The sequence below is a fragment of the Erpetoichthys calabaricus genome, chromosome 10, assembly GCF_900747795.2.
Source record: "Erpetoichthys calabaricus chromosome 10, fErpCal1.3, whole genome shotgun sequence".
Taxonomy (NCBI): Eukaryota; Metazoa; Chordata; class Cladistia; order Polypteriformes; family Polypteridae; genus Erpetoichthys; species Erpetoichthys calabaricus.
This window is the reverse complement of record NC_041403.2, coordinates 127,125,370-127,142,339: the sequence shown is the minus strand read 5'-3', so window position 1 is coordinate 127,142,339 and position 16,970 is coordinate 127,125,370. Positions and strand designations below refer to the sequence as shown.

General features: G+C 39.0%; 1 protein-coding gene across 1 annotated transcript; it reads right to left on the bottom strand.

Annotated features, from left to right (window-relative positions):
- Positions 1 to 14,282: 14,282 nt before the first annotated feature.
- Positions 14,283 to 15,235, bottom strand: LOC114658432 (odorant receptor 131-2-like). The gene is given in 2 exon segments (XM_028810503.1): positions 14,283 to 15,097; positions 15,100 to 15,235. Coding segments are annotated over 2 exon segments (951 nt in total).
- Between the last annotated feature and the right edge of the window lie 1,735 nt (positions 15,236 to 16,970).

Here is a 16,970-nt window from a genome sequence, read left to right as displayed (position 1 = left end):
GGTAATGTTGGCGAGCGTACTCCAAGGTAGCTTTTGCCTTTTGATGACCCCCGACACGCTGTCATACAAGTCCTCTCCCCGCGTTTTCCCCTTTAGGTATTCCATGGCCAAAAACTCCTCCGTTATCTCAAAATTGTCATTAATCCCTCTGATAAAAATTAAAAGCTGAGCGGTGTCCTATATGTCATTACTTTCATCCAGTGCCAAGAAATATAATGTAAATGACTCCACTTTTTTGTTTAGCTTGCAAGCTAAATCTTCATCAATTAGCTCAACGCGGCGAGTCACTGTTCTGCGTGATAAACTAATTTTTTCACATTTGTTCATGCTCTCAGAACACAAGATACCTGCTGTTTCTACCATGCACTCTTTGAGAAACTCCCCTTTGGAGAAAGACTTGCTGGTCTTTGCTAATTTGAATGCCAGCACATAACTTGCCTTCGTGCTTGACTCTTGGATGGCAGTTTGTTGGATAAAGGTGTTTTGCTGAGCCTGCAAACTAGCTGCCAACCTCTGAGCGGTAGCCGTCCGTTCTTGCGTTGACTGGTTGTTAGCGTAATTAGCATGCTTGGTGGAAAAGTGCCGGCTGATGTTGTATTCCTTTGAAACCGCTACAGTTTCTTGGCAAATAAGACATACAGCCTTTGACTGGACTTCAGTGACAAAGTATTTAGTTGTCCATTCTTTATTAAACACTCGGCACTCACTGTCGAGTTTTCTTTTCTTTGGCCCACTCATTGTTGCAGATGGGTTCAGAGCAGTAGCAGAGTGATAACAGAGTAGCCCGGGCTCCGGAAAATCAAGTCAATGTATCGCTGCGCCTAATGCACCACCTGGTGGAACGCCAGGCATTACAGGACAAGGTCAAATGAATGCAGTCATAATTATGATATGAATTGATTTCGCCAATTCTGTACCAATCTTCGGCGGGCCGGATGTGGCCCGCGGGCCGTAGTTTGCCCACCTCTGATATAGATGATGGCATCCTCCGCTTCCACCTTCTCCTGGTATGCGAACTGTAGAGGGTCGAGGGCGTGGCGGACCTGTGGCCTCAGGTGGTGAAGCAGCAGCCGCTCCATGGTCTTCATCACATGTGACGTCAGAGCGAAAGGCTGGAAGTCATTCAGCTCACTAGGACGTGATACCTTTGGGACTGGGGTGATGCAAGATATTTTCCAAAACCTCAGGACTCTCCCCTGTTCCAGGCTCAGGTTGAAGATGTGCTGTAGATAACTCCCCAGCTCCAACACACAGGCCTTCAGCAGTCATGGCGATACTCCATCTGGACCCACTGCTTTGCTTGCACGGAGTCTCCTCAGCTCTCTGGTTACCTGGGCTGCTGTAATTGTGGGTGGGGGAAACTCTCTCCTATTCTGGTATCAGCAGAAGGATGGGTGGAGGGTGCAGTAGGTGAGAGTGGATTAGGGTGGTCAAACCTGTTAAAGAAGTTGTTCATCTGGTTTGCTCTCTCCACATCTCTCTCGATGGTGGCACCCTGCTTCGAGCTACAGCCAGTGATGATATTCATCCCATCCCACACTTCCTTCATGCTGTTATTCTACAACTTTTGCTCCAACTTTCTCCTGTACTGCTCCTTCGCCGCCCTGAGCTGGACTCGCAGTTCCTTCTGCACGCGCTTGATCTCATGCTGATCACCACCTTTAAAAGCCCTTTTCTTCTGGTTCAAAAGGCCCTTGATGTCACTTGTAATCCATGGCTTGTTGTTAGCATAGCAGTGTACTGTTCTTACTGGAACTACAACATCCATACAGAAGTTGATGTAGTCAGTAGTGCAGTCAACAACTTCCTCAATGTTCTCACTATATGATCCCTGCAGGATATCCCGGTTCCTAGTTCCAAAGCTGTCTCTCAGAGCCTGCTCTGCCTCAGGGGATCACTTCCTGAATGAGCGTGTGGTTGTAGGTAGCTCCCTCACTCTTGGTTTGTAGTGAGGCAGAAGCAGAATCAGGTTATGATCTGCTTTCCCAAGAGCAGGCAGCGGGGTGGCGCTGTATGCGTTTTTAACGTTTGCATACAGTAGGTCAATAGACCTATTTCCCCGGGTGTTACAATCCACATACTGGGAGAAGGCAGGTACTGTTTTGTCCAGTGTCACATGGTTAAAGTCTCCAGCAATTAACACAAGTGCCTCGGGGTGCTACGTTTGTAGTTTAGTAACAGCGGAATGGATGATGTCACCCGCTATCTCCACGTCCGCTCGAGGAGGGATGTAAACAATAACAACAATGACGTGTCCAAACTCTCTGGGCAAGTAATAGGGACGTAGACTTATGGCCAACAGTTCGATGTCTCTGCAGCAAGTGGAGATTTTGACGTTTACATGTCCAGAGTTGCACCACCTTGTATTCACATAGAGAATGAGTCCTCCTCCTTTCTATTCTACCAGCAAAGCCGCGATTCTTGAAAGAATCGCAAATCCAAGAATTGCAAACACTTTCTGTTCCCTCCAATATTTGGAGGCAAGAAAAATCATGGAGGGTGGGTGTGTCCTGGGAAAGTTTTCATTTAATTAAATAAACATATTTGTACTCTGGCGGTTTCTTTTTGGAGCCGTGACTCATCTGGTTCTGGTGTTTCAGAAGTGCGTTGTAGGCACCTTCGTTTATTGTTTTTATCCATGCGGTCTTGTTTTTGTTTTTCTATGACTGTGTCGTTAGCTAGAAGGCATTTGCTGATGGCTACGGATTCGCATGCTGAAGTGACGATGGCGGCTGACCCGGGCTTGGATGGGTACATTATTAAACGAAGGTGGTATATGCGGTGGTGTGGGCGGTCGCGTTCGGGCAGTGGTAGTGTGTACGGCTTGCTTGTGGCCTCTGACATCTGTGCATATATACAACCTGGCGTGCACACTTTACCTCAAGTTTAGTTTACAGGTCGTGTTGTGTTGTTTGGGTGCCACCTACTGACTCTGGGAAGCTGCTGGGTTTGACTCAGGGGTGCTTTCAGTGCTTCGTCATTGCATATATACAAACATCACTAAACGAAGGTTGTATATGCAGTGGTGTTTGCATTCGGGCGGCGGTTGCATTATGACGTGAAGTTTAGTTTACAGGTTGTGTTGTGTTGTTTGGGTGCCACCTACTGACTCGGGGAAGCCGCTGGGTTTGACTCTGGGGCGCAGTGCGCGTGCGCTTTGGTGCATCTGGCATCCGTCCATATATTCAACCTTCGTTTAGTAATATAGATTCCTATTCTAGTCTATTCTATATCCTATCTCTGCAAAGCTTGGCTTATTATCAGTAACACCTACCAAGTCAATATGCAACCCTGGGGTGAGGACCAAAGACCAGCTTTTCTTCACTGACCACAATGCAGCTCTTTCTCATTCATTCTTAACAGTACCCTCAAGATCAGGCCATATCTGACAGAGCATGAACCACAGCTTTGGTTTCAGGTATTGGTCTGGTCAAATGTAAACTACTGCAACTGTTTACTGGTAGGAGCAAATGTATTCTAGCAAGCCACTTTAGTGGCAAATGCAGGGCATGTTTTAATCATCATTTAAATTCATTGTAGTGGCTTCCTGTTGCAGCACACATTAAGTTTAAATCCTTGATGCTTGTCTGCAGTGAAGTCAGTGGGTCAGCATTTATGTATATGATGGCACTCATATAAGGTATTATGCTCCTTTTTGCCCAGTCAGGTTTTCTGCTGAATGGAATCTGGTGACGCCATCTCTACGTGGCATCAAATCTCAATCCAGACTCTTTCCATGTATAGCTCCTAGCTGGTGGAATGAGCTGCCCTCCTTCATTTGAAATTCGGGATCCCTCACAGTATTTAAGAATTTATGAATGAATAGTTGTGTAATTAACAATGATTTTGATGCTAGGTTCTTAGTAGATAAGAAAAGAATTACTAGTCTTGAATTTTTTTTTCAGTGTCATTTTAGGAATTCATTGATGCCATCATTTTGTTGTTATTGTTTATTAGTTGCCTGTGGAACTTGGTGCGTAACATTGTCTACATGACAAGTTAAAGATCAGCACTGGTGTCTCTTCCTTATTTAAGATTTCAGATGAACTCAGGTGTTTCAAAATTTAATTCCACCTATAATACTATCATAAAACTCAAGAAGTCTGGGAACTTAAAAGAGAGTGCCAGAAGACTGAGTATAAATGGCAAAAAAACAAATTAATAATCCACTATGAAATATTTGAGGCTGAGATTGCTAAATAAAGCATTATAGTCCAATCTGAAAAAAAGTCCTACTTCTCAAAATAATCTGTCAACTATATAATAAAACAGGTCTGGATGTCCAGTCCCTCAGAGCAATCTGATTAGTCAGTTCGGCTTTGGTGATGCAACATAAGACAGAGTGCGATTGTGAGAAGCATGAGGGAGGCTAAAGATATTGTGAACAGGCTGAACACACCCCCAAGGAGACATGGTCACTCCTCCGAAATCCCCTCTTAAATGGTGATTCAATGGGAAATAAATAGTTTTTTACCTCCTCTTTGCTAGATCAGCTGCAGGCTTGTTGCTGCTGCCATGCTACCTGATCTGCAACTCGTGTGGTGCTTTGAACATTTAAAAACCTGTACTGCAGCTGTCCTTTGGTCTCACTGCCTTGTCTCTCTTCCCACGGCCCCTCTGCTCCTTTTTGGACTCCAACTCCTGAGGTGCGTCCCTATGAGGAGGAAGATTTTCTATTCTTTTAATGGAGAGACGGAGCTGTGCCCTCAAGGTACACACGGAGTCCGGTTCAGTCCTGAAAGAAACTTATGTTTGTTTCAAGTGTTTGAATAAAGTTTTTGTCTCTAGAATCTTATGAGTGTATATATGCAACTTTGTGACCCAAGTGTGACAATATATAAATGCACTGAGAGACTCAGCTTCATAGATTCACTTCATGGATTTACTTCATAGAGTAAAAAGTGTAATGGATGTTCTTGCAGCGCCTATCCTAAACATTATCAAAAGTTCATTATTGCATGGTACAGTACCTGATGCACTAAAAGTGTCAGTCATTAAACCATTACTTAAAAAGTCAGACCTAGGCCCACACATACTAAATAATTATAGGCCTATTTCAAATTTACCCTTTCTCTCTAAAATACTAGAAAAAGTAGTCGCCAATCAGCTTCAGTCACACCTTACACATTACAATTTATTTGAGAAATTCCAGTCTGGTATCCGCACTGGTCATAGTACAGAAACGGCACTAACACGGGTTGTAAACGACATTGTGATATCCTCTGATGAAGGAAACTGTAATTATGTTGTTAGACTTAAGTGCAGCATTAGACCATTGACCATTCTATTTTACTGCACAGGCTAGAAAATGGCTTTCAGGCACTGTGCTCGCTTGGTTTAGTTCTTATTTATCAAATCGATTCCAATATGTACAGAAATGTACATTACAACTTATTTGTCAAAGTACTCCATCATTATACACAGAAGTGAGATATGGTGTCCCATAGGGCTCAGTACTGGAACCTTTACTGTTTCCATTTTACATGCTTCCACTGGGATCTATCATTAGGAAATATAATGTTAATTTTCACTCGTATACAGATGACACCCAGTTATACCTTTCATTTAGATCAAATTAGGTTTCTCCAATGTTGTTTTTAATTAGTTGTGTTAGTGAATTAAAGGAGTGGATGGATGAGAACTACTTGTCTTTAAACACAGATAAAACAGAGATGTTAATTGTTGGAGGGAATGACGCTGATCACAATATTTTGTCATCATTTAACTCAGTTAAATTTACTGAATCAGCCCACAATGTAGGAGTTATCTTTGACTCTAGCATGTCATTTAAAGCACATATTACAAAGTTGCCCAAATCATGTTTCTTCCATCTTAGAAATGTTGGGAAATTAAGGTGCTTTCTAATAAACAGGATTCTGAGAAATGAATTCATGCATTTATTTCTAGTAGGATTGACTACTGCAATGCAGTGTTCACTGGATCTTCAAACTGTTCTTTATTCAGCCTCCAGTTAATCCAAAATACAGCTGAAAGAATAATTACAAGAACATGAAAATATAAACACATATCTCCAGTTCTTAAATCCTTTCACTGGCTCCCAGTTAAGTTTAGTGCAGATTTCAAAATCCTCCTTTTAACATATAAAGCATTAAATGGCCAAGGTCCGGCTTACTTGTCTGAACTTATCATGACTTACAAACCAGAGCGCACATTAAGATCTCAAGATGCCGGTCTGCTTATGATTCCAAGGATTAATAAAATAACAGTGGGAGATCGAGCTTTTAGTTACAGGGCCCCTAAACTGTGGAATGGTCTGCCTGCTACTTATAAGAGATGCCCATCAGCTTTTAAATCCTGGCTGAAGATTCACTACCTCAGTTTAACATATCCTGACTAGAGCAGCTGATTAACTGTACATACTACATCTCTGTTGTCAGTCATTAGCACTAAAACATAAGTAATATAATAGTTATAATTTGTTACTAATCCTCACCTATTCTGTTTCTCTTCTCGGTACTCAAATGTGGCACTTTGTGCCACAGCCCACCTGCCAAGTTGTTTTGCCTGCTTAAGGTAAAGTTATCCCTGATTGAGGATCACAGGAATCGTGGGGTAGAGGGGTCCTTTCATCGGATTGGTTAGTCCAACGCTGACTCAACTGTGGAATGGCCAAATGGGGGAGGCAGCTTGATGGCTCAGGTCTCCAGGACTCTAAACAAATCCAAATTATGTGATATCATCTGTTAAATTCTGCTCCGTACCTGTAAAATTTTTATTTTTATACTGTATTGAGAATTTGTTCTGTTCTGTGTATTGTGTTGTATTGCCCCCCTCTTTTTGACACCCACTGCACGCCCAACCTACCTGGAAAGGGGTCTCTTTTTGAACTGCCTTTCCCAAGGTTTCTTCCAATTTTTTTTCCCTACAAGGCTTTTTTGGGAGTTTTTCCTTGTCTTCTTAGAGAGGCAAGGCTGGGGGGCTGTCAAGAACCTGTTAAAGCCCATTGCGGCACTTCTTGTGTGATTTTGGGCTATGCAAAAATACATTGTATTGTATAGATTGCAAGTGTGAAACCATTAAGGTTTAAGGTTTAAGGTTTCTTTATTTAGTCATGTTTACACAAGAAAACATGAAATTTGCCTTCTCAGTTGTATCTAATAACAGACAGAAAGAAATAAAACAGACAAATAGAAACAAGAAAGGTTAAGGTAAGGCAGTTAGATAATACATATTTACACCAAAAAAAAAAAAAAGTTACAGGATATATATCAAAACCTTAATCATTATCTCCAATATTTCTTATTGAAAGGTCGTATGGCACTAGGAAGAAAGGAGTTTCTGGAGCGATTTGTGTCGGTTTTCAAAGCGACTATCCTTCCTAATTTACTGAACTTTAGTTCTACATGTAATGGATGTCTGTCATCAGTTGAGATGATTTCCAGTTTCTTTAACATTGCCCTCTGACACACTCTAGTCAAATCATCTACATCAGCCCCAATAACTTTAGCTGCATACATCATAATCTGCTGGAGCTTTTTTGAGTTTTGGTTTGTCAGACTATTAAACCAGGCAATGAAACTGAAAGTGATCACAGACTGGATCAGACTGCGATAGAAGGACAACATGAGGTTCTTGTCTACTTTAAATAGTTTGAGTTTATGGGGGAGAAATAAGCGCTGGTTGCATTTAGAAAATAATTTTTTTGTATTTGTATTCCAGTTAAGATTGTTATCTAGGTAAGTTCATAAGTATTTATATTCAGTCACTATTTCTACCTCCTCTCCTAGAACTACAATAAGTGAACATACAGATTTCTGTCTCTTAAAATCAAATATTGAGGGGCAACAAAGGGGCCTAGAAAATAATGATAGAGTCTGAGATAGAGCAGGCTTTACGGGAATAGGCTCAAGAGACGGAGCATCAGTGAAGAGACACTCAGACACATGCAAATACAGAGGAAAAGCGCTGAAGGTACATAGAGGGCAAGAGGTAGTAAATATTTTTTAACTATTCTAATACCTCTGTTTAACAGGTATTGGGGCTACTAAATAATGATTTAATATATTGAAGAATATTATTGTCAACTATTTTCATTTCTTGACCACCATTTGAAATTTGCTTAATTAATGGATATGATGGTAGAACCATCAGTGGCTAAATGTGAGAATTTTGCAGCATTTTTTTCAGATAAAATAATTATAAGATGTAGAATAACACAGACATCAAGATCAAACATAAATTAACCCCAACACCATCCATTCATCCATCCATCCATTTTCCAACCCGCTGAATCCAAACACAGGGTCACGGGGGTCTGCTGGAGCCAATCCCAGCCAACACAGGGCACAAGGCAGGGAACCAATCCCGGGCAGGGTGCCAACCCACCGCAGCCCAACACTCCTTATTGAAATAAAAATAAAATAAAAAAATAATTTAAAAAAATTACTCATTTAAAACTGTTCATGTATTTCTTTTATCACTTATGTAAAAGGATAAAAATGTAAGATGTGGGCAATATATTGTATGTCAGAAATCCATGATATTATGTATGGTGTGCCACAGGGATATATTTTAGGTCCCCTATTATTTTCGAACAACTGTAAATGCTCCTATCAGGCCTTATCACATCAAAACATAAAGTAAATTAACAGAGCTATGCAGACAACACATAGATTTATATTTTCATAGCGCTGATGACTCTGAGGCGTTAAATCCTGTGACCAGTGTCTTAAAATTTTAAATTTTATTTCTAGTAGGAATGACTACTGCAATGCAGTGTTCACTGGATGTTCAAACTGTTCTTTATACAGCCTCCAGTTAATCCAAAATGCGGCTGCAAGAATTATTACAAGAACAAGAAAATATGAACACATAACTCCAGTTCTTAAATCCTTACACTGGCTCCTGCTTAACCTAAAAAGGTTAAGTTTAGGGCAGATTTCAAAATCCTCCTTTTAACATATAAAGAATTAAATGGCCAAGGTCCAGCTTACTTGTCTGAACTTATCATGACTTATAAACCAGAGCGCACATTAAGATCTCAAGATGCCGGTCTGCTTATGATTCCGAGGATTAATAAAATAACAATGGGAGGTCAACTTTTAGTTACAGGGTCTCTAAACTGTGGAATGGTCTGCCTGCTACTATAAGAGATGCCCCTTCGATCTCAGCTTTTAAATCCCGGCTGAAGACTCACTACTTCAGTTTAGCATATCCTGACTAGAGCTGCTGATTAACTGTACATACTGCATCTCTATTCTTAGTCATTAGCACTAAAACATAAGTAACATGATCGTTATAATTGGATACTAACCCTCACCTATTCTGTTTCTCTTCTCGGTACTCAAATGTGGCACTTGGTGCCACAACCCACATGCCAAGTTGTTTTGCCTGCCTAAGGTAAAGTCATCCCTGATGGAGGATCGCAGGAATCGTGGGAAAGACGGGTCCTTTCATCGGATTGGCTTGCCCAACACTGTTTCACCCGTGGAATGGCCAAATGGGGGAGGCAGCTTGATGGATGAGGTCTCCAGGACTCCAAACATATCCAAATCTTATTATGTGATATCATCTACTGTTAAATTCTGCTCCGTACTTCTAAAATTTTTATTTTTATACTGTATTGAGGATTTGTTCTGTTCTGTGTTTTGTATTGTGTTGTATTGACCCCCTTCTTTTGACACCCACTGCATGCCCAAATTACCTGGAAAGGGGTCTGTCTTTGAACTGGCTTTCCCAAGGTTTCTTCCATTTTTCCCTACAAGGTTTTTTTTGGGAGTTTTTCCTTGTCTTCTTAGAGAGTTCAAGGCTGGGGGGCTGTCAAGAGGCAGGGCTTGTTAAAGCCCATTGTGGCACTGCTTGTGTGATTTTGGGCTATACAAAAATAAATTGTATTGTATTGTATTTCTTGTCAGTGAAGAACTTCACGTTTTATTGAAATCCAATCATGCCCCTTATACATGTTGTTAGTGCCAGATTGCATTCAAAAGGAAATAAATTAAGTTCCCTACATATGAAGGAGTTCTGTTCCAAGAGTGTGTTTGCAAATCCAATTTCTTTGTAAGTCCAGCAAAGTTAGTTCAGCTTGGCCTAGGTACCCAACAAACACACTGTATTCCTGTTCAGCTTGACCAAACTTAGGCTAAAGGCCTAGAACCTGACACAGTTCCACTGAAAAGCGTAAAGAATCCCCTATACAATTGTACACATATTACTTCTCTTATTTTCTGAATGCATTTGATGAGGTCTCACATGAAAGGATGGGCATAAGACTAAAAGAATTGGGAGGTCAGGGTGTAAAACACGGGAAGTAAAGAGTTATGGTGCGAGGAATCTTATCAGTATTGCGTAATGTTAAAACTAGGGATGTAAACTGGCAATCAGAAGGTTGCCGGTTCGAATCCCATAAATGCCAAAAGGGACTCTGCTCTGTTGGGCCCTTAAGCAAGTCCCTTAACCTGCAATTGCTGAGCGCTTTGAGCAGTGAGAAAAGCGCTATATAAATGCAAAGAATTATTATTATTATTAGTGACTGCCCCACAGGGGTCAGTGGTAGAGCCACTGCAATTTATAATATAGAGTGGCATGTAAAGATTTGGACAGCCTTGCTTAAAATGTCTTTTGCTGTGCATAGTTAATTCAGCAGAAGATAAACTGATCACCAAAAGGCATAATGATAACACATTTCTTTAATATTTTAAGCAAGATTACATTTCCATCATTCACAGGTACAAAATACCAAAAAAATGGAAATGACCTAAAGAAAAAGTATAGGCACCCGATATGGTCAGTACTTAGTAACACTCCCTTTGGCAAGTATCACAGCTTGTAAACATTTTTTATAGCCAGCTAAGAATCTTTTTAGAGTATTTTAGCCCATTCGTCCTTGCAAAAGGCTTCTAATTCTACAAGATTGTTGAGCCATCTTGCATGCACTGATCTTTTGAGATCTATCCAAAGATTTTCAATTATATTTAGTTTGGGGCACTGTGAGGGCCATGGCAAACCGTCAGCTTGCACCTCTTGAGATATTCCATTGTAGAGTTTGAGGTATGTTTCAGATCATTATCTTGTTGTGGGACACATTCTTTTTTTAACATCGTTTTTACAGATGGTGTGATGTTTGCTTCCAGAATTTACTGGTATTTATTTGTATCCATTCTTCTCTCTACCAATGACATGTTCCCTGCACCACTGGCTGTAACACAACCCCAAGACATGATTGATCCACTTAAATGCTTAATAGTTGGAGAGGTGTTCTTTTCCTGCAATTCAGAACCCTTTTTCATCCAAACATGCATTATGTTTATTTTTTGTGTATTTTGACTTCATTAGTCTACAGGACTTGTTTCCAAGATTCATCCGGCTTGTTTAGATGTTCATTTGCAAACTCCAGGTGTTGAATTTTGTGGTTAGGATGCAGGAATGGTTTTCTTCTGCTGACCATGAAGGTCAGGTGTCATTGCACACTAGAACAGTGTACCACCACTCCAAAGTCTACTAAATCTTCCTTGAAGGTCTTTTGCAATGAAACAGTATTTGCATTTGCTTTTCTAGCAATCCAATGAGCAGTTATTTCAGAGAGTTTTCTTGGTATTCCAGACCTCAACTTGACCTCCACCATTCTTGTTAACTGCTATTTCTTAATAACATTATGAACTAAGGAGACAGCAACCTGAATATGTTTTGCTATCTGCTTGTAGCCTTCTTCTGCTGTGTGAGCATCAATTATTTTATTTTTCAGAGTGCTAGGCAATTGCTTAGAGGAGCCCATGGCTGCTAATTGTTGGGACAAGATTTGAGGAGTTAGAGAATTTATACAGCTTTGCAATCCCTGGAGTTTCCTAATGATGACTGTGAACAATCCATAGCCCTAATGAGCTATGGTTTGAGACCTTGGTAAAAGGTATTGGAGATTTCAAATATCTTGGGGTGCCCAAACTTTTGCATGGTGCTCCTTTCATTTTTTCACTGTAAAAAACAAAAACAATACACTAATCTTGAATATAATGCTGAAAAGAAATGTGTCATCTTTAACTAGATGCCTTTTGGTTTTCAGTTCATTTTCTGCTTACTATCTACAGTAAGAGACATTTTAAGCAAGGGTGCTGAAACCTTTGCATGCCACTATACATAAATGATCTGGATAGGAATTAATACAACAAGCTGGATAAGTCTGCAGATGATACCAAACAAAGTGGAAGAGCAAATAAGGTAGGATCAGCTAAATTGTTACAAATAAAAGCAAAGGATTTCATAAAAGTTTGGCCAGATTTGTGGCCAATGAGACTGAATGTATGTAGATCAAAAATATTACACATAGGAAGTACATATGTTAGATCTGAAATCACAATGGGAAGTCTGAAATTTGAAATTATGTTTTATGAAGAGGACCCAGAAGTCATAGTGGCCTTGTCAATATTTAGACAGTATACAGAAAATATTAAGAAAGCAGGGTGCTATTTAAATACAATATCAAGCGACGTTAAACATTTATTAAATATACTGCACTGGAGAAGCCTCACCTGTTGTGTTGTATTTAGTTTTGGTCTCCATATTGTCAAAAGGACATATGTAGGGGCTCTAGAAAAAAACAATAGAAAAACAACTAGGCTGATTCCAGGACTAAGACGTGAGCCTTTGAGATGAGATTGCAGGAACTGAACCCTTAAAGAAACGAGTGGTAATAGGTAACATCATCAAAGTGCTTAAAAATATAAAAGGAATTAGTACAGTGGATCCAAACTGTTACTTTAAATAAATTATGCAAGAATTATGTAGGTCACAATTGAAAACATTATTTAAAGATTTCACATAGAAAGTTTTTCTTTATGCAAAGAAATATGGACACATGAAATAAATTACCAAGTAATGTGTTGGACAGTAGAATTTTAGAGACCTTTAAAATCATGACTTTATTATTTTAGACAATATAGGTGAATAGGATAGAAAAGCTTGTTGGGCTGAGTAACCTGTTCTCATGACAGTTCTTCTAATGTTAAAATGTATGTGCTGATTTAAAAAAAAGAAAAAATCTAAAGACAAATTTACACAATACTATTTCAAGCTTCTGCGGTGGGCTAGCGCCCTGCCCAGGGTTTGTTTCCTGCCTTGCGCCCTATGTTGGCTGGGATTGGCTCCAGCAGACCCCCGTGACCCTGTAGTTAGGATATAGTGGGTTGGATAACGGATGGATGGATGTTTCAATCTTTGCTGCCAATGTTGCCCTTTCTATGTGAGCCTGAATCTGGATAAAGAATGTTCGGTAACTGGGTAAATGGATGTTTCAATCATAGACAGGTACAAGATGGTAACATTTATGTAAACATTTATTTTCCATTTGTTAAAGTACATTTGACTTGTTATTGCTGCTTGTGTTTTTTTTCCCCACTGACAAACCAATGAGAATATTGGTCTGCAATCAGACAATATTTAGCTTGTTGCACAGCATACCACAGTATATTGAAGGCAAAGCAATGTACAAGAGTATACAACAGTGTATAGCATTTACTGTAAAAGCAGAGAAATGCAGACAGATCAGGAGATTGACTTTTCAGTTTGTAGTCCAAATTTTCAGTCATTATGTCAGTCATATTACTTACCTGACTATAGATTTCCTGCTTATGCCATATTTAAACAACTGTCTGACCTAAAAGGCAAATGACTGTACTCAGAATGGGCTGATCAAATGGATGCTGGAAATATTTCATCTATTAGAAATAGTCTGACTGGGGAGGAAAGGAAAAACCTCACATTTATTGAGGCCATCAACATCTGAAATACTGTAGAAAGGGACATATGCTTAAAACAAATTATTTGATAGCATTTCAGGCTATATACCCTAGAATAAACCCACTCTTTTTCTGATACACAGTTACAGTAAGCTCAGAAATTTTGACTACTTGGTAAAATGACTATTTTGATTCATACTTGTGGTCCCTAAACAAAAGGGAAAAATGAAAATCATTATCACTGTTTTTTAGAAAGATTTTGTCTGTAATCTTGCATATTTTATGTTATTACTGCATATCTGCTGTATTCATTGAAATGAATCACATTAATCTTAAGGGATATTTTTCTGATGATTTATGCATCTTTCAGTTTGATATTGCTAAGAAAAGCCATTTCATTTTTGGTTTAAAGAGTGAATTTTTGCTGCATTATAACATTCTATTCTATTCTATTCTATTCTACCTTCTGTTCAATTCTGTTCTATTCTATTCTACCTTCTATTCTATTCTACCTTATGTTCTGTTCTATTCTATAATAAATTATATTATATTCTTTACCAGATTCTGTCTTGCATTTTTCTCTTTAGTTCTTTAGCTAGATGGGTCTCCTTTTACAAAAGCACAAACCTTCACATAGAGTTTGAGATATTTTTTGAAGTTTTCCTCCCTTACCCCATAAATGAGGGGACTCAAAAGACGTGGAAACAAAATTATTAATACATATGTGAAATATTGTATATCTTCTGGATCTTGACTTTGAAAGTACAGCCAAAGATTATTGACTAGGGGAATGATGAACATGAGTGAACTCAGAGTGAGCTGGATGGCATGTATCAGTACTGTATTGTAGACCTTCTTAGCAGAAGATTTCTCAGAGCGACTGGCTGATCGTGCTGCAATGACATTATGAATGTATGTGTAAGCCATTGTGAACCAAGCTACTGCAAAATATGTAATGTTCATGTAATTCCTTTTAACAGACTGAGAATAAGTCCGAAGAAAACTGTCATTGTCGCATATGATTTTAGCGTTAAAGAAGTTCACAAACTCTACATTAATGACAATTATAACATTTGATGCTGGAGAAAGAAAATTGATCAGCCACATTATGTTGAGAGTAATGTACATTCCGCGCACTGTGCAGATGTTTGGGTGATGCAGTGGTTTGCAGATAGCAATGTAGCATTCGAGAGCCATCAGGGCCAGATTCAGAGGAGTGTTGTAGGTTGTAGTAATTGCAATTGTCATTAAAAAGTAGCAGAGTGGCACTGGCATAATATGGACAGTCTCAAGTGAGATGTGCATGATGATTGCAACACTGATTTCCAATACATCATTAAACACCAGGTGGATAAACAAAATGTACCGAGAGTTCTTATGAAATATATGGTGTTTAAAAAAACTGCAATGAGAATTCCATTTATATAGTTGGTTATAATATATAGAAGTACAACAAGTGAAATCTTCAGGATGGGCTTGGTTTGCTTACTGGTACCTGGAACAGACACCTCATCAGTAGGCTGTGGGGGTCCTAAAGTATTCATACTGTCAGGTCTGACATTACTGTAGGAAAACAAATGGAGTAAAAAAGTATATATTTAATGGGATGTCTTTAATGCTCCATCAGAAACTTAATTTTGTGATATAGAAAGTACTTAAACCCATCCATCCATTATCTAACCCGCTATATCCTAACTACAGGGTCACAGGAGTCTGCTGGAACCAATCCCAGCCAATACAGGGCGCAAGGCAGGAAACAAACCTCAGGCAGGGTGCCAGCCCACACACCAAACATACAGTAGGGACAATTTAGAATTGACAATGCACATAACCTGCATGTCTTTGGACTGTGGGAGGAAACCGGAGGAAACCCACACAAACACAGGGAGAACATTCAAACTCCACACAGGGAGGACCCGGGAAGCGAACCTGGGTCTCCAAACTGTGAGGCAGCAGCGCTACCCACTGCACCACTGTTCCGCCCAGGACTAAAACTACTTTCCAAAATATGCCTAATACCCCTAAAAGCAATAAAACAATATTTTAAAGGGAAGAACTATAGAAAATTCTTTTAACAGTCCATTCAAACATGATTAATCCAATTCAGTGTTGCAGGGACCTCATGCAATCCCACCAACGTCATCATTGTTATCATAAATGTTATTATTTGGCTGACACCTTTATTCAAGGAACATTTGAGATAAAATACACAAAGGAGGAACCAACTCAGCATGGCATATCAGACTATCACACAATTTACTCATTTGAATGAGGCTAATTTTGAGTTGCCACATACAAAATGTGTTTTTAGAGAAAAATCCACACAAACACAGGAAGAATGTCCAAATTCTACTTGGGCAGCAACTGAACACTGAATTCAAAGTGAGGACTCAGGAGTTCAGAAACAGCTGAATTAGTCACTGCACCTCTTTGCTGCCTGTTTAAAGTACAGTGGGTTAAATGAAAGTTTTCGTGCATATTACATCCAATAATACATTTCCTCTTTAAAATGAAATATTTTTTTTCTTAGAGTGAAGTCCCATCCAGGACTGGTTCCTTTTTTCCTCTTAATGCTGATAGAATAAGCTCTGGCACCATTCAACCCTGACATTTAAAGAAACACTTTCAGAAAATGAATGAATTCCTGGATTTTTAAAGAATATATAAATAGCACAAGTTTAGTTAGTTAGTATTAAATTAAAATGCACTACAAACATGAGCAATTTACTTTAAATTTAATAGTTTGCTTTTGAAATTCAAGAATTTTCTTTAACACACATTAATGTAATTAAAAGCACTAAGAACTCTGTACTGGAATAAGCAGGATGGGAGAATGATTAAATAAATTAAATCCAAGGAGCACCTTACCTTCTCTGATCCTTGTGAAGTGAAATCTAATAGGCTTCTATATACTGTAATTATATTAAAAAGAGATTAATTAGGTACATCTGATTACATCATACTTGATACTGTATTAACATCATCATGGCATCCTGAGATTTGCAGAGGTTATGCATTTTGGTGTATTCATTAACTTCCATGGAGGTTGTTAAGGATCTATACATTACTGCCTTCATCTGTCTCCCTTAGACTATGGAAAAAGTATATCAAAACAATTAATCGAGGAATATTAAATACAATGCACAAATACTTTTCATTGTAATTAAAGTAGTCTGTTTCAGTAGCAATGATACTCTGACATTATATAGAACATATGAATAACAAAGGAAAAAATCAATCAGACTTATTCATCTAATGCGTTCAGGGCAACATTGGATT